This window comes from Taudactylus pleione, unplaced genomic scaffold (genome assembly GCF_031769625.1).
Source record: "Taudactylus pleione unplaced genomic scaffold, aTauple2 ptg000225l, whole genome shotgun sequence".
NCBI lineage: Eukaryota > Metazoa > Chordata > Amphibia > Anura > Myobatrachidae > Taudactylus > Taudactylus pleione.
The window spans coordinates 10,641,175-10,660,474 of NW_028284627.1; the positions used below are offsets into that span (position 1 = coordinate 10,641,175).

Consider the following 19,300-nt stretch of genomic DNA (forward strand, 5'->3'; position numbering starts at 1 on the left):
CTTGCCGATATTCTGGCTGCCCTCTCCGGGAGGGAGTAGCCAGGTCGTCATAGCAGGGCATGTCGGGGATATGATGCTAAATTGGTCGCAGAGCAGGGGTGTGACCACGCAATCGCGTCATCGTGCCCCGCTACATAATGCCGAAATTACCAGCATTTGGAAGCAGGGGCAGGGCCATGATGATGCGATTCAGGGCCTGATTCATCACAGATTGCAACTGCAACAGTGCACTTCAGAGTGAGTGACGGGGCGTCAGCATTTGGGGGTGGTGATGGGGGAGTGGTTAGAGAAACGCAGGCATGTCTGTCTGTTTGAACACCGTTTCCTTGGCGTGCATAAATTAGCCACTGTGACGACATACGCAGCTTGTGTACTCACTGCGTATGACGAGAGTTGCAATTTCTGAGACAGGTCAGGCCTCCTGTAATTCTGCGTGAGGGGCCGATGTTACCAATGTATACGCAGGACTGCGAGGCCTTACGTATGTGAGAAAGAGGTAGTGGGCATCTCTATGCTGGCTGGGCAGTTGCAGTCATTAGCATATTTTCGCAGCAGACCTGCGTGCGTAATCGCAGCTGCAATCGCAATAGCGCTCCTTAATGAATCAGGCAATCAGTGCGAATCGCGTCATTGTGGTGGTGCGGGTGGGTCCGTGGGCTATGTAGCCGATCGGGAGACTTGTCCGCTTGTCTAGGCCGAGAGCGCCACCCGATGTTCAGGAGAAACTGATTGGTTGCAATGGGGCAAAATCTCCACTTGTCCTCTATAGAAATTTGATACATCTACTATATCAGGTTTACAATTGTCCAGCAACGGCTGGGAAGTCATTCAGTGACACCGAGGCAAAGCATTATTCTATAGGATAAATTTCAGAAATAAATAAATCTAATACGACCAGAATGATAGGAGACCATGGTAAAGTTAATTTAATGAAAGAGAAGGTGACAATAAAATGGTAGGAGGTTGGACGTTTGTGTGATGTTTAAACTTGGCACAGTATACAATGTCTGTCTACTGGGGTCCACATAGTGCTTGTCAACAATTTGATTGTCCACAAGCACATTACTATACGTCCCAATCAATCAGCATGCACAGGAATACTGGGGGTCATTCAGACCCGCTCGCGAGCACAGGAAGGCTCGCAAGCGGGTCGATGGTGCCGAATTGCGCATGCGCGTGACGGAGGGAGCTCTGTCGTGCGCATGCGCGAGACCCGAATAACGACGGCCAAGCCGTCGTTATGGGTCTCGCACCAAAGGGGGCGTGCTGTCGATGGTGAGTGACAGCACGCCCCCTTTCGTGGGCGTGCCGGGGGCATGGCTGCCAGATGGAGGCGTTCCCATGGGAACGCCTACCGTCTGAGTCCGGCCCCACTGACATCACTAGTGACATCACTAGTGATGTCAGTGGGAGTGATTTTGGCTCTGATAGAGCCAAAATCACTCCAGGGTTTGCGGTCACCGAGACCCTACCGCAGGGTCTCGTCGCAAGCCCGATGGTCGCGATGGTCTTGACCATCGCGACCAGCATCATGGACGCTCGCTATAGCTGTGGGTGGTAACCCACAGCTATGCGAGCGTCCATGAGGCCGCTCCAAGTTGAGGGAGGAGGGCCCTGATTCAGAGCGAGCGCTCTGGTCAGAGCGTCCGGCTCTGAATCAGGCCCACTGTTCTGCGGAGTCCATTCTCCTGACTGCTCTGCTCTCACAGATTAGCCTACTGTATATTTCATTTCTAAGGTTCTCAAAGTATTTCACTTGCTAAACCTATCACTGCAGCTGCAGGCTGTCAGCTCTGTATATGGAAGTGATTTCTATCACATAGTTTTTTCATGCTCATTCAATTTGTCGAGCACAATCAGCGCTGTATTCATTCCTGTCCAGATAAGGTTGTTCCGAATGTCTTAGATTACACTAACACGTTGTTCTTAACAATGACCACACGTGTAGACTGTTTTAAAAGAGATGTTACCTACAAAGGCTTTTTTTTTCTTTCTTTTTTTAAGTAAAGCTTTCTCAAAGAAAATCATGTATTTTTGGTAATAGGATGTTATTGAAAGATACTATCTAGAAGATCTATGGCTGTAATCCTGAGTTGCATCTCCTTCTGTGCCTCTGAAGACCATAGTAACATAGGGCCTGATTCAGAGGCGCACATTATTTGCGTGCGCTCGCTCTGAATAAGGGCATCCCTTTTTTTTTTTGACCGGCCTCCAGGCAGCTCGCACAGCTGTGGGTGACCACCCACAGCATGTGCGTGAGGCCTGGCGATGGTCGCGATCATCGCGACCATCGGGCTTGCGAGGAGACCCTGTGGTAGGGTCTCAGGTGATGTCAGTAGGGCCGCCCACAAACGGCAGGCGTTCATTCAGCAACGCCTCCTTTTGTGCAGCCACCCCCCCTCCCCGCCTACAAAACGGGGTGAGCTGTCGATCAACATCGACAGCCGCCCCGTCTTGTTGCGAGCCTCGGATCGAGTGATTTCTGAATCGCTCCGGGACTTGCGCGTGCGCAATGGCCCACCATCGACCCGCTTGCGAGTGCTATGCGCGGGTCTGAATCAGGCCCATAGTCCCATTCCCTAGCATGTTGCTATTAGAGTGACAGTGAAATATTTCAATCAACAACGCAAACACCACCAACAATGTTTTAGGGGAGAGTCAAAAATAAAGTTGCATCCCCTATACAGCATCCAAATGTCTCGTGTCAGTATATGCATACATAACACTGAGACATGCAAAGTCAGGACAGTTTTAGCCACGCCCACAAACACCCAGAATGCCCACTTTTAAGCAAACCCTACCCACTTTTTATGTTAACTCCACCCATTTCAAGCTCTGTGAATAGGGACCTGATTGAGAGATGGATGGAAGTCCGATGTTTTCGCAAATGGGCAATGCTTTCATTACTGAGCACGTGTTGGGGTCGCACTGTGCATGTGCCATAATGGTCTTGCGATGGCAGTCGCAGAGAGGATTTATTTGCAAAGTGATTGACAGGCAGGGAGGGTAGCAATGAGGGGTGGTGATTCTAACGCAGGTGTGTTGCGACAGTTTCAGGAGCGTGTCACAACTTGTAACTGTTATCCCATACGCAGTCAAAATGGCTCCTGCATTTTAGTTCTGACACCCATACTGGGAAGTTTGATGATTGACCAATGGTAGTTGGATGGTTGCATTTTCCTGCACAAGCAGCAGATCTGAGTCGCCCACTGCGGGCGTCTCAATACAATTCCTGGTGTCTGCGACATTTCTACCTTGATGCATGCGCTGTGCGGCTCAGACGCCATGCACAGATGGACAATAATCGCTCAATAGCATATGCATCAGCATAACGTACAACTTTGAATCAGGTCCTGAGTTCAGATCTACAATGTAACTTATGACAATATTAGAATAAATGTAACTGAGCAACCACAATACATATATAAGATTAATACAAAAGTTAAACACTCTTAGGGTGGAGAAACGCTTTATACTTAATTCAGCTTGTAAAACAAGGAAGTAAAGCGTGCCAAGCCAAACTACAATGTAACTTACACAAGGAAAACTGGTTTGTAGGAAATAACAATTACTTTCAATGATCCCATCTGAAAAGAGAGATGACTATACAGAGATGCGATAACTACACAATACACTACAGCTGTGACACCTATAAACCAGCTGTTTTCTACCGTATGTCAAATGTATTAAAAAAAATTGTGACACCAACTTGACAGTCAATGAGTAGCGTGCAGAACATTATACATGCTTAGATAAAATCTGCAAATATAAGTTATATATGCCGCAGTATATAAAATTAAACAAACAGTTAAGAGCTAGCAACAGTTTTAAAGGAAAAGACTACACAGTGTATATAAAACAATTACTAGTAGCATAGATGCAAAATTCAGAACTGTAGCCTTTATAACAGCCTCTCATGCAAGCAATAAATATGTTACAGGTTGAGTCTCCCATATCCAAAATGCTTGGGACCAGGGGTATTTTGGATAACGGAATATTCCGTATTTTGGAATATATGCATATCATAATGAGATATCTTGGGAATGGGGCCCAAATATACACACAGAATGCATTTATGTGTTATATATACCTTATACACACAGCCTGCTGTTAATTTTATACAGTATTTTCAATAATTTTGTGGCTCAAGCAAAGTTTGTGTACATACATGAAATTACTTTATGTTTCATATACACCTTATACACACAGCCTGAAGGTAATTTTATACAATATGTTTAATAATTTGTGCCTTAGACAAAGTTTGTGTACATTGAACCATCAAAAATCAAAGGTTTAATTATCTCAGTCATGCCAAAATAATTCCGTATTTCGGAATATTCCGTATTTCGGAATATTTGGATATGGGAGACTCAACCTGTATTAAACAAAGTAGATCTTCCCTTTAGTAACTCCTGGAGGTTGGGTCTTCTTGTCCTGCATGGCTCCCCTCCCCCCCCCCTTTGTCTTTTCCTTTGTTTTGGCTTTTTTTTTCTCTCACATGGGTACCAATTTGGTTATAACCATATCAAAATGTTTCTTTATACTAATTTAATGTATTAGTTCATTATCTGTGTACTTTTGTATTCTACTCATTATGGCTATTGATAGATGGTCATTTCTGTTCATAAATATGTCAGTTTTGCCATTTTTCTTCTGTTACGTGATATTTAATTAGTTGAATGTTTATTCAAAGCCATGCAATTGTAATACTTATGCAGGTTGAATCTCCCATATCCAAAATGCTTGGGACCAGGGGTATTTTGGATAACGGAATATTCCAATTTTGGAATATTTGCATATCATAATGAAATTTCTTGGGAATGGGACCCAAATATACACACAGAATGCATGTATGTGTTATATACACCTTATACACACAGCCTGCAGGTCATTTTATACAATATTTTTAATAATTTTGTGGCTCAAGCAAAGTTTGTGTACAGAAATGAAATTCATTTATGTTTCATATACACCTTATACACACAGCCTGAAGGTAATTTTATACAATATGTTTAATAATTTGTGCCTTAGACAAAGTTTGTGTACATTGAACCATCAACAATCAAAGGTTTTATTAACTATCATGCCAAAATTATTCCGTATTTTGGAATATTTGGATATGGGAAACTCAACCTGTATTGCATACTGCATTTTATATTGACACTTTTGGCGCTTTACACAATAAAAAATATTATTTGAAAAAAAAACAATGTAAATATTATGATAGCAGTTTGTATTTTGGCCTAAGTGATCCTTTAGGATATGCAGAAAACAAAACACATTATTTACACCCATCTTTATTGACAGTTAGCAGCCGCTCGTTCTGACAGAGCGCTCGCTCTGAATCAGGGCCGGGTTTTTTTTTTTTTCAGCGGCCTCCAAAAAATCAAGTATTCTTAAGTGGTTGGTGGAAGTCCACAATTGGTAATAGTCTAAGATCCGGATAACTGGTGGTTATCATAAGAACACCTGATTGGTCTCTGTATCGGGATCAACACTGTCTACTTTCCTTCTGTTTGCTCATAGTCTCATGATCATAATAAAAAAGAGAAAGGGAATCCAATGGTGTAATATGTACTCCAATAAATCATGGAAAGACAACTCAAACTGATGAAGAATGTAGTAAATTGGGCCGCGTACCCATAGTCACGGTAGAAGTAGCATATAGTTGTACATTAAGGTTTCTTTACTGTTTTTCTTTAAATCCTTATATGGTAAAAGGGTACCGATGTAGGGGACTGGGTATTTGGTCGTATACTCATGGGCCATATAGAGAATAGACTCCAATGGTGTAACCCGTCTGTGCAGTCCTAGTTGTAGCTGGCACAGCCTCTTGCTGTTTGCTTCCGTTACTGCAAGTACACTGGGTATTTTGATGGTGCAACCGATGATGGTGTATAAGGCCGTACCAACTAGTATTACAGCGCACACAGGTGAACCTACAGGTCACGCATGCGCACAAAGCCCCGACGGCCCGCAGAAGGAGCCGGACAGGGGCGGAGGGATCCAAAAGGATTCCTATTCGCAACCAGGGACTCCTTCCCTATAGTAGCGGGAGCACTCACCATCTGAAGATGTTGTATTAACGGAGCTTGATGAATTCTGTTCTCATACTACTGTACTCATTCCGCCAGCTGAAGGCAAGCAGGAGATATCTGTGATCTGGGGGCAACTACAGGGGCCTACTACTGGGGACAACTACAGGGGCTCACTACTGGGGGCAACTACAGGGGCCTGCTACTGGAGGCAACTACAGGGGCCTGCTACTGGGGGCAACTACAGGGGCTCACTACTGGGGGCAACTACAGGGACTCACTACTGGGGGCAACTACAGGGGCTCACTACTGGGGGCAACTACAGGGGCCTGCTACTGGGGGCAACTACAGGGGCTCACTACTGGGGGCAACTACAGGGACTCACTACTGGGGGCAACTACAGGGGCTCACTACTGGGTACAACTACAGGGGCCTACTACTGGGGGCAACTACAGGGGCTCACTACTGGGGGCAACTACAGGGGCTCACTACTGGGGTAACTACAGGGGACTCACTACTGGGGGCAACTACAGGGGCAACTACAGGGTGCTCACTACTGGGGCAACTACAGGGGCCTCACTACTGGGGGCAACTACAAAAGGATACCTATTTGCAACCGGGGACTCCTTCCCTATAGTAGCGGGAGCACTCACCATCTGAAGATGTATTAATGGAGCTTGATGAATTCTGTTCTCATACTACTGTACTCATTCCGCCAGCTGAAGGTAAGCAGGAGATATCTGTGATATCTCCTGCTTTACCTTCTTGATCAATGGCCCGATAACTTATACAAGTGCAGGTGAATATGTTACTTTTCCATTGCTTTTGTAATAATGAAGTGATTATGAATAGGCCCCTATATGCTCGCATGGAAACTGCTGAATAACTTTGTTACATTTTTCTCCAGCTTTCATTCTATCAGAGATCATGTTGGTTACACACTGTCTGTAAGTGCAGTCAGTTAAATTAGTCACATTTTTGGTCTGTCGGTAAGAAAAATAAATATGACAACATCTGACAGACTACGCGTTTCTTACGTCAGAATAGAGCCATGAACACAGTATTTTTAGCCGCTCTACCCTCTATCTCTCTTCTGCTGAAATTTCTAATTTTTAAACATTTTATAATTACATAATAGGACAGTAAAATGTTGTCGTCAGTAGAAGTTTTATAGAATTATCTGTAAAACATATTTTCAAGGGTTGGCAACTGTGTGTTCTGATTTGAGAATGTCCTTGTAAGCGTCCCACACAGGGTGACTGTATGACTGAAATGTCCCTCAGTTAGTAGGATATGTAGTAAGTGTAATTTACAGAGAAAATAACTTTATTTATATCAGAAAAAAATGCCTTAGGTACTAAAGCCAAGATAATATTTAAAGCTAAGGCTCATGGTGAGTGGATAAATACTGCTGTGATTTAATCCTTTGTGATAGACCTAGTAAGGATGATTGTGACATTCAGGGCCGGATTGAGGGCCACATGGGCCTGGAGCTGAAAATGACCAAGGGCCTATTATGAGAAGCAGAGGAGGCGTGACCAGTGCTGTATAGGTGTGGCCAGTGCCACGTGGGCGTGTACACTCCTATACCCAATTTTTCCCTAAATATGTAAAAGAAAAAAATGCTTAATTTTGTGAGGTAAATAGAAATACAATTTTACTACTTATGATTTATGGCTGACCGTGTGGAGAGCGGATGGCCAGTCAAAATCATGTTGTCATTACAATGGGCCTATTTTTATGTGGAGGCCTGGAGCTGTAGCTCCATCCGCCCCATTGTTAATCTGGCCCTGGTGACATTTCTTAGAAACATTATATATATATATATTGTGGTGAGAGGGGTTGTCTCTCACCTGAATTGCCCACATTCCTGTGGGGGAGTCGGTATGATATCCCAACAGTCGGGGTGCCGGCTGTCAGTAGACTGACAGTGGCATCCCGATGCCTACTATCCCGACAGGGGAATGTCTAGTAGTGTTACCCTGCCCTATTCACACCCTAACCCTCCTCCTTTATTATACCCTAACAATAACCCTCCCTACACCGCACACTAACCCTCCCGGTAAGTGCCTAACCCTCCCCCTTATTGCCTAACCCTAACCTCTCCCCGTTGGTGCCTTACCCTAACCCCCCTGTCTGGAACCTAACACTAATCTTTCCCTCCAGCAGCCTAACACTAACTCCCCCGGGTGCCTAAACCTAACCCTCCCCCCTCGCGGCTAACACCTACCCGGCACCGCTATATTTACGATAGGGATGCCGGCTGTCGAGATTCCGGCATCGGCATCTCCAGCCATGTTGGGATTCCACCTGTATGTATATGAACCGCATCCTCCTGTTGGATCAGCTTCCTCCAAGGGAGGCTAGAGTGAAGCCTGTGCAGTTTGCAGCAGCAAGAGAGATTTGGAACTCTGGGTTTTCACAGTTACACAGGCCCAGCTGCAGTTCATCACTGAGAGACAGGAAGGGTGTAAAACTCTCGTACACCCACTGCTCTGGGCACTGATGCCGGCAAGCAGCCAGTTAGTAGGCCAAAGTTTTGTAGTCAAAAAATATGGTAGTTGCTCAAATCAGCTTAATGACATACCACAGGTGCTTGTAAAGGGCAGGGTTTACACTGAACACAGAAAAAAGGAAAGAGCTTTTGGGAGTGGGGCCCCCGGAGTTGTTCTGGTTGGACCTCTCTCATGGCATCACCACTTAATCAGGGTTGTCTTAACAGCAGTGTGGGCCCTGGGCAAAGCAAAGCACTGGGGCCCCTGCCCACCCATTCACGGGAACATTTTTTAAATGGTCAATAAAATGAAACCCTCCTACATGCCCATGAGACCTCCCACACATGCAGAGAGACACTGTCTGACTGGTCTGAAGCTGTCACATGAAGTGAAACTGGGACTGAGGTGAGTACTCGTCACCGGGGGGGATGGGGAGGGGGTGGTTAGATCGGAATACAGAGCAGCAGTGGCCGGCTTATAAAAATATCACAAATTTACCAACTGGCCGCGGCTGGAGGGGGTGGGTTGGCGGGCCCCTACAAGCTTCGGGCCCTTGGGCAACTGCCCATCAAGCCCAATGGAAGAGATGGCCCTGCACTTAATTCACAGAATATTTTTATCACTTCTCTAATTGTTTGTATATTATTTATGACATTGTAATTCTTTCTCATTTCATTAACACTTATTGATTTATCCTTACACATCTATCCTTTACACTTCACTATCACCTTTTTTCCCCTTATCGTGTGATGCCCCGGGGGTGGCCCTTGGTTGGAATTATTTGGGGTGCCTTGCTTCTCAGATGTGAACCCCTTAATGTTAGGGACACCAGTATAGAGGAGCCTTGATGATTGGCCTGGCGCTTATTCATATATTTGCAAATGTATGTAACTAATTCCTCTGAATCTCTATTATCATGTAGGATTTAAGTATTTTTGATTTTGCTACAGTGTGCTGGAGGGCAAATCCCTTTTTTCAAACTTCTGTAGTGCCAGGGACTGATGATTTTAACTATGCTGGAAAAGCATGGCATACTGTGGCTGCAAGCCATTGCAGCAGACTAACCATTAAGCACTGGGAGTGCTGGGACTTTAACTTTTATCTGTTTATTTATTTTATATGCCTGTGTTTCCAGGCCTAAGTCTGTGTATGTTAATGTGCAGCGTCTGCTGTCATTAAAGACACTGCTTTACCGAATACCTACCTGACGTGAGTCCTTATTTCTACACCCCGTGTTACATTTTGTGGCCATACAGGGACCTGAACTGCTGTATCGCAGTGCAAACGCCAGACGCCTCTGGTGTGGCAAAGCAACTGATAAGGCAGAACATTCGGTATACGTGAATACGGTTGGCAAACCAGAAGAACTACAGTTATATTAAGGACACTGTGTAACTTACTGTGTAAAAAGCTGTTGTGTATTGAAAAAACAAATACTTTCTTTTTTTTTTCTACTGAGGTGGTTAAGACATGTCAAATGCTCCAGGTGTTGATTGCATGATGTGTAATTAAAGTTCACCTGCTGTTTGAACAGAGCAATATTGAGTTTCAATTGACCACTGCATTGCTAGGAAAAAGTGAAAAAAAAGGGTGCAATGTTTTCTTTTTTTGTTGTATTAACCTGGGATAATTGTTGCACTGCTAAAAGGAAGAGATATACATATTTTTTTTTGTAAATACTGGCTTGTCATTGCTCTTATTTAAAACCACATAAGTTTCCTACATAGGCAATGGAGGAAGTATTTTGTACTATAGAAACTTTGTTGGCCTCTCATCAAAAGACAATCAGTGGGCAACACAGCTGCAGGGCATCTACAGAAAATGTCTACCTCAGAAGACCCAGAGGCATTTTTACTGGTATTTGAGAGGGTGGCACAGGGCTTAAAGTATCCAGCGGATACTTGGGTTGATAGACTTGCCCCCTATCTCACTGGCGGGGCTCAGAAAGCCTATGTTGATTTGTCCTCTACTGATGTGGAGAAATATGACCTAGTCAAAAGTCCTATTCTGACCAGGTCAGGTCTCACTCCTTCTGGGAAAGCACAGTGCTTCCACGAATGGGCCCTATTACCAGGGGTCCCAATTCGGAAGCAGGTTGCAGAACTCGTCAGACACAGGTGGAGTTGGCTCCAGCCGAAGGAGTACACTTCTGCTCAGATTGTGGAGACGATAGTTACTGACCAGTGCATAAGGACCCTAGGTTATGCAGCGCTGGGTCATATACACTGATGAAGTGGGCAGAATGGGGAGAATTTTCTTGCACATTGACGTGTCCGCTAGTAGGGGGCGTGACCTAATTATGTGATTCTAAGAGATTTGCATCATTTGGCCCCACCCCTTATATAAATATGCGCCGTTCGCACCAAATTACCATGATGGGGGCAGGGCTTAATGATGTGACCTGTCTAGCCCCGCCCCCAACACCTCCCATCTGCCTCTCCTCCCCGGGCTAACAGGTAAATATCGGCAAGTATGAAGGATACGGGCATGTGGCGCAAAATGCTGCTGGATTAAAGCTGCATTTTTTACTAAGACGCTGAGTGGCACCATTCTTTCTTCATCTACAGTATATATATATATACATTTTTTTAGGATGATATTATTATTATTATAATCATTTATTTATATGGCGCCACAAGTGTTCTGCAGCGCCTTACAAGGTACATAACCAATAAGTGACTTACAGTAAAATACAATAAAATTAAGGACAAGGACATGGATAATATACATTGATACATAGGTGGCCATAACACCCACATAAGCAGCAAAGCATAGGCACCAAGTGTTAGGTATCCTAGTGGTGAGTAAGAAGTAGATGAACATAAAGTAAGGAGAAGCACAAGAGGGTAGAGGGCCCTGCTCGCAAGAGCTTACATTCTCAAGGGGAGGGGCAGACAGATGGGCATGATACAGATGGGGAAGACAGGGAGGAGGGAGCATGTAGTAGCAAGTTAGGATGAGAGCTGGAAAGCATTGATGAAGTAGTGGGTCTTGAGAGCCCATTTGAAGGATTGTAGAGAGGTGGAGAGTCTGATGGGGAGAGGGAGAGAGTTCCGGAGGTGGGGAGCGGCACGGGCAAAGTCTTGGAGGCGGGAGTGGGAGGAAGTAATCAGTTGGCATGAGAGGCGGTGTGCATTTGTTGAACGAAGAGGGCGGACAGGAAAGTGAAGAGAGATGAGGTCAGAGATGTAAATGGGAGAGGAGTGTGTGAGGGCTTTGTAAGCGAGTGTGAGAACCTTGAATTGGGCTCTGAAGGGGAAGGGGAGCCAGTGGAGGGCTTGTAGGAGAGGGGAGGCAGATGTAGAGCGTTTGGAGATGAAGATAAGCCGTGCAGCAGCATTAAGGATAGGCTGGAGAGGAGCAAGATGGGATTTGGGGAGGCCAGATAGGAGAAGGTTACAGTAATCCAATCCAGTGAGTGTATTAAGGTCTTAGTCGCATCCTGGGTGAGAAAGGGTCTGATCCTGGAAATATTTTTAAGATGGAAATGACAGGACTGTGAGAGGTTCTGGATATGTGGATTAAAGGAGAGGGAGGAGTCCAGAATAACTCCAAGACAGCGCAATTTGGGGCTAGAGGAGATAGTTGTGCCATCAATTGATAAAGAAATAGTGGGAGGTGAGGTTATGTGGGAGGGTGGGAAGATGATCATCTCAGTCTTAGACATATTAAGTTTAAGAAATCGCTGGGACATCCAGGAAGATATAGCAGAAAGACAGTTGGAGATACGAGTGTGGAGAGAGGGAGAGATGTCAGGGGAGGAAAGGTAGATCTGAGTGTCGTCAGCATAGAGATGATAATGGAGGTCAAAAGATCTGAGTTCACCTAGAGAGGATGTATAGAGGGAGAAAAGGAGTGGTCCAAGAACAGAACCTTGGGGAACACCTACTGTGAGAGGATGTGGGGGGGAAGATAGGCCATGAGAGGAGACAGAGAAGGATCGATCAGAAAGGTAGGAGGATAGCCAGGAGATGGCAGTGTCACGTAGACCAAGGGAGTAAAGGATTTGCAGCAGGAGAGGGTGGTCCACAGTGTCAAAAGCAGCAGAAAGGTCAAGGAGAATAAGTAGAGAGTAGTGGCCTTTGGATTTGGCAGCAAGGAGGTCGTTGCTGACTTTAGTGAGGGCAGTTTCTGTGGAGTGGAGAGAACGGAAGCCAGACTGAAAAGGGTCAAGGAGGGAGTGGGAGAAAAGAAAGGTGATAAGGCAGTTGTAAACAATACGCTCAAGGAGTTTGGATGCAAAAGGGAGGAGAGAGATGGGTCGGTAGTTGGCGAAAGTGTTAGGATCAAGAGTAGGTTTTTAAAAATGGGGGAGACAAGGGCATGTTTGAATGCAGAAGGGACAGTGCCAGATGAGAGGGAGGGATTGAGGAGGTGGGCAAGATGGGAACAGGCACAGGGAGAGAGGTAGCGGAGGAGATGTGAAGGGATAGGGTCAAGGGGGAGGCGGAAGGGGGGGAGGACTGGATAAGGTCCATGACTTCCTCTCCAGATACAGGGGAGAAGGATGTTAGTGTAGGTAAAATGGAAGGGGAGGGATGACCCGGGAAAGGAGGAGGTGTAGTGCTGGGGGACTGGTGGGATACGATATCCTGACATATGGAGTCAATTTTAGATGTGAAGTAGGAAGCAAAGTCAAGGGCAGAGAGCAAGGAAGGAAGGCGAGGAGGGGGTGGGCAGAGGAGGGAGTTCAGGGTGGTGAAGAGACGTTGCGGATTTGAGGACTGGGAGGAGATGAGGTGCTTGAAGTATGACTGTTTAGAGAGGGAAAGGGCAGCACTGTAGGATGAGAGCATAAATTTTAAATGGAGAAAATCTGCCTTAGAGCGTGACCTTCTCCACTGTCGCTCAGCGGTTCTGGAACACTTTTGCAGATATCTGGTGCATTTGGAATGCCAGGGTTGAAGTGTGGATCTGCGAGGGTGAGTAGTGATCGCTGGAGCAAAAGAGTCCAGAGCAGAAGTAAGGGAGGTATTGTATAGGGAAGCAGCTTGTTCAGGGCAGGAGAGAGAGAGCAAAGGAGAGAAAAGCGAGTCAAGTAGGGAAGAAAAGGATACGGTGTCGATAGCCTCAATGTTACAGTTTCACCCGTTTCACCCGTGTAGCCCTTAGATATTTACTGTTTCCATTTCCATCTCACCACTCCAGTAACACATTAATCCTTCACCTCTATAGTAATGTATCACTGCTATAGCAAGACATTACCCTCCCTCACCTGTGTACTAACACATTCCATTCCCTCACCTCTGTAGTAACACATTACTCTCACTCACACCTGTAGTTACTTATTCCCCTTTATCACCTCTGGAGTAACACATTACTCTCACTCACACCTGTAGTTACTTTTCCCCTTCCTCACCTCTGGAGTAACACATTACTCTCACTCACACCTGTAGTTACTTATTCCCCTCCTTCACCTCTGGAGTAACACATTACTCTCACTCACACCTGTAGTTACTTATTCCCCTCCCTCACCTCTGGAGTAACACATTACCCCTGCTCACTCTTGTAGTAACACATACACCTCCGTCACCCGTGTTTTAACACATACCCTTTTCTTCACCCGTAGTAACACATTTGACATTTCCCTTCCTCATCTGTGTAGTAACACATTTTCCTCTCTCAACTCTGTAGTAACACATTACCCCTGCTCACTCCTGTAGTGACACATTTCCCTCCCTCACCCATGTTGTAACACATTCCCTTCCTTCATCCCGTAGTAACACATTTGACAATCCCCTCCCTCACCTCTATAGTAACACATTTCCCTCTCACAGCTGTTGTAACACATTTTCCTCTGTATTAACACATTCCCCTCCCTCACCTGTGTAGTAGTACATTTCATTCCCTCACTATTCAAATAGGAGAGCCACACCAACTGCCAGTGATGTTTGGCAGCTTTTGGGATGACAGTGATGGGAAAATTCGCATTTGGCGAAAAGCATACGCAAGGCAAAGTTTTTGCCTCATTCGCCAGTTTTAATGCAATCTTTTCGCCCTATCCGACTGCAAAACACACGAAAACGCATATGTGCTATAATTGCGCATGGTGAAACTAGCGAAAAGTACAGCACGTTTTTAGGAAATCAGCATGTACCCCATAAACAGCCTAACTGACATATAAAATAAATATAGAAGTGTATTAATAGCCCTAATAAAAGTATTTTGGGTTCTTAAATTGAGTCAAATTGCTGTTATATGCATATTTGCATAAGTGTGGAAAATTGATAACTTATTTTTTTTAAACAATAATTGCCGTAGTTAAATTGGGGGTACATTAAAATGGGTGCTAGTATATTTTTGTGTCTATAAAGTGCAGTTTTAAAAATTTTTAAAAATACACCTGCTGCAGCCACCCTGCAATCCTAAAAACACTTGTCCCATCCATACAGCCCCCAAAATGAGTGGGTCAAGTATTTTAAACCCATTTTCCAACACTTTCACCCCAAAAATGACATGTCATTATTAGAGAGAATTAAGCTAATGTTTTTTTTTTGGCCTAATTAGTCATTAGGGGGGATGTCCAAGGGTTTCTGAACCAAGGGCCTGATTCAGAGCCGAACGCTCTGACCAGAGCGCTCGCTCTGAATCAGGGCCCTCCTCCATGAAAATGGAGCGGCCTCCTGGCCGCTCGCATAGCTGTGGGTGACCACCCACAGCATATGCGAGCGTCCATGATGATGGTCGCGATGGTCTTGACCATCGCGACCATCGGTCTTGCAACGGAGACCCTGCGGTAGGGTCTCGCTGCTGCAAGCCCTGGAGTGATTTTGGCTCTATCAGAGCCCAAATCACTCCCACTGACATCACTAGTGATGTCAGTGGGGCCATCTTCAGACGGTAGGCGTTCCCATGGAAACGCCTCCGTCTGGCAGGCACGCCCACCAAAGGGGGCATGCTGTCAATCAACATCGACAGCACGCCCCCTTTGGTGTGAGACCCGGAGCGATGGAGAGCCCGTCGCTCGCCGGGTCTCGTGCATGCGCACGACGGAGCTCCCTCCGTCGTGCGCATGCGCAGTGGGGGAACATCGACCCGCTTGCGAGCATCCTGCGCTCGCGAGCGGGTCTGAATGACCCCCCAAATCCCCACATTTTTAGCTAAAAATAGGGATTTTGCACATTTATCACCTGCTCTGAGTTGGGAAAACTTTTCACCGGTTTCAGCCTATGGAGTTTTCGCACATGCGAATACTCCGCCAATTGGTTAGCGCGATACGCAAGTATGAGTGTAAAGTTCATACCCGCACCCTTCTTCGTCAAATGCGACTTTTCGCACCTAATTGAATACGGCCATTAGTGTTTGAATATGAACTGTGCTGCAGCCACGATGAGACAGTCAGGCAGGACATTGCACAGAGGGAGGAAACATTTTAGCCCTTTTCACCCCCTTAGGAGTCGAATTTAGAAAAATATCTGCTTAGTGGGCGCCTACATCATGGAAGGAATATACTCCGATTTTCATGTCTCTAGATCCAGGGGTTTGTGCCGGGTCTTGATGAGTCAGTTAGTCAGTCAGGACATTTGATTTTGAATATATAGATATATACTATATATATATAATAAACTGATTTCCACTATAACTACAGTGCAGATGTTACATTATTAAATGGTATAGAGGAATGTTCCAGGCAAATTTTCATATATTGCCTTCCTGTCACCAACATATATCAAGTGTGAAAAATATCCTTCCCTATTATCATTATCACCACTATTCCTGGAATTAAAACCTATGATATACTTGGAATGTTAAACTTTTTGAATGCATTTAGCACAATACAATAATTTACTGGGCGTCTTTTATGGACTGTAAATAATCTGTGTAACATTGGTGTCCTGGTATTCAAAATGATGGGAGTACTACTGAAGCACTACAGGAAGTCAGGGATTAAGCTCCATGTAATCTGAATTTCTTCCAGGTTTCTAAGCATGAAATGCTGTGACGACATGTGGCATTGTGTGTCTATATACAATAGTGCACCTTTCTGTATATCTCACAGGCGAGGGAGTATATAATAGTATAGTAGTTTGAAGTTAATTAGAGTAACATATAATCCCGACACATCACAAACTGGTATAAATATAGATATTAATACATTAGCTACACGTCAGCAATAAGTGATGAATAAGAAACTATGTTGAAACATTAGTTACTGTAAAAATACTTCTATATATTTATACATATACACTATAATACATACAAACTATAATACATATACACGATAGATAGATAGATAGATAGATAGATAGATAGATAGATAGATAGATAGATAGATAGATAGAAAGAATTTGTAGATCTTTTCTTAGTGAATAAACAAGTAGATATGCTATATATGTTACTACAGATAACTATGTGTTCTATCAACTTCCAGGACTCACTTTATCACCAAGATAAGTTTTCAATTAGATCCATGACAACTTAATCTCAGCAGGGAGCTTTCCCATTCAATTCAAATATGTAGAGGAAGATTAGCCTATATATTATATCTGAATAAGCATCGGAGGAAAATGAAGTTTGCTTTACATGGACCCTACTCATGAAGAGGGGCATCATGTCTATTTAGTGACAGTTTGGTAGGCTGTCCACCATAAGGCGCCCTGGGCAATAATATAGTATTCCTGTTCTGACATTGGAATCATTAGCTTACCTAGAGGAAGAGATGTGAAGAAGGGTAGCCAGCATAGGATGAACAAGCCCACCACAATACCCAAGGTCTTGGCAGCCTTCTTCTCCCTGGAAAACTTGAGCAACCTCACAGACAGTGAGCTACGAGGCTGCTGGTTCTTGGACTTGCTGTTCGGAGACCCATCATTCATGGTCTTGCAGTGAATCCTGAGTGTCAGCTCTTTGGAGTCCATACTTTCTTTCATCACTCCAGCTTCCAGGTTCTTGGTGATCCTCTTGGCCACCACATAGACTCGGCAGTACATCACAAGGATCACTATCAGGGGGACGAAGAAAGAGCTCAGGGATGAGAATATGGCATAGAAAGGCTCAGTGGTTATGTCGCATGCATACTCATCAGTGGCAGTCTTCTGCTTCCACCCCAGCAAGGGTCCAACCGAGATGACTGTGGATAAAATCCAGACACACAGCAAAGCCAGCATGACCCTCTTCCTGGTCACTATAGTGGGATACTGGAGAGAGTACCTTACTCCAATGTACCTGTCTATAGAGATGGCACACAGGCTGAATATGGAGGCAGTGCAGCACAGGACATCCAGGGCAGCCCAGATGTCACAAAAAATCTTCCCAAAAACCCAATACTTGGCTATCTGAAAGGTGGCTGAGAAAGGTAAGACTGTGGTGCTCAACAGCAAGTCAGCCATGGCCAGGTTGACAATTAAGTAGTTGGTGGGGATTCTCAGCTGCCTGTTTGTGACCACAGAGATGATCACCATGATATTGCCCACAATAGCTGCGCAGATGAAGGCTCCAAGGGTGAACCCAACTAGCATGGCCCTGGTAAAGTCTATAGGCAAAGTCTCGTTAGGATAAGTATGATTGTCAGCTCTGTAGGTTCCATTGTCCCAGGCAACAGTCAGCTGGAAACCCAGTGTTGTGGTATTCTCACTTGTAGCCATCTCCAGAGGTTCATCCATAATTAGCATCTGAAGGTTGGGTATTGGGGAAGCAGGCAAGATCACTTTACAGTGACCCAGCAGACAGAGCTGAGTGCATCATGTGCTGGAGACACAGACTGGCACGGGACACTTTAGCCAAAGTGACATACTGTAGCCAACTTCGTTTTCCTCTCCTGGGGTTGCAATTCTAGTAGGGTAACACAGGACTTTTAATGCAATAAAGCCCCCTGGGAGAGCTCCTCTAGAGCAGAGTGCAAGCTGTCAGTCGCTGCTTGTGAGTTCCAGATGATCAGGGATGCTGTGCTGTAGGTGTGGTGACATACTGCTCAGCTACACGTCTCAAGCTTCTTAAGAAAAATCGCTTCAGTTGCCTGCTTCAAAAGTGACATCACATCACAGTGTCAGTTTCTATGAAACGGACGCTAGAGGGCGCACTTGGACAAAAATAATCCCTATTAGCTGGCTGCACGCAAGCCAGAGAGCTGAGTGACAGCTGAATTCAGAGCTGAATCTTGTATTTTTTTTTAATTATCTTTTTTTTTGCCCGAGGGGCCCCACACTATATAACACAATAAACCACTGTGGCGACCTGAGTAAATTAAGAGGTTAACTTTGTTCTCTGTGTAAGAGCCAAATCAAAAGCTCTGTGGAATTAGTCACACTCTTAATGCATCTGTATTACAATATTTTCAATTTACTCTTTCGAATACAGGTGGGAAAAGAGTTACTTTATATACCAGACTGTAAGTGAACTAGGTTATTCAATGCATAATTTCTATTGTATTACTATGTAGCAGCTCAGAGAGCCTGTTGGTGCTGGTCAGCTTCTGCGGCCATCGTTGCTTAGAAATAAAAGTTACCTCTGTGCTGAAAGTCAACAAGTAGGAGACTTCATTAATGTGTTGCTCACACAGACTTGGTAGCAAAAGGGGCGCAAATTACAAAAATAATAATAATAAATAGCGTATTGCATTTATCTGGGAAGGATGCACTATGCTCAAAAATGCAGTTGAACAAAAATGCAGTTTTCGGAGGTGTGACTGCATTCCCCATATACATCAAGCTGCTTGTTCCTGATAGGCAACGGCATCTATAGATGGCATTGCCTAATAGAAGCCTATGGACTTTTTACCAGAGAATTCCACCCAGAGTACCCCGCAGCTTGCGCGTGTGCTGGCCAACAGCC

General features: G+C 44.8%; 1 protein-coding gene across 1 annotated transcript in view; it reads right to left on the reverse strand.

Annotated features, from left to right (window-relative positions):
* ADRA1B (adrenoceptor alpha 1B) overlaps positions 1-18,141 on the reverse strand; it is a 41,054-nt gene extending 22,913 nt beyond the window's left edge. The window contains exon 1 of the mRNA XM_088479008.1: positions 17,178-18,141. Within this exon, the coding sequence (XP_088335134.1) occupies positions 17,178-18,141 (964 nt within the window). The remainder of the gene's footprint in view (positions 1-17,177) is intronic.
* Between the last annotated feature and the right edge of the window lie 1,159 nt (positions 18,142-19,300).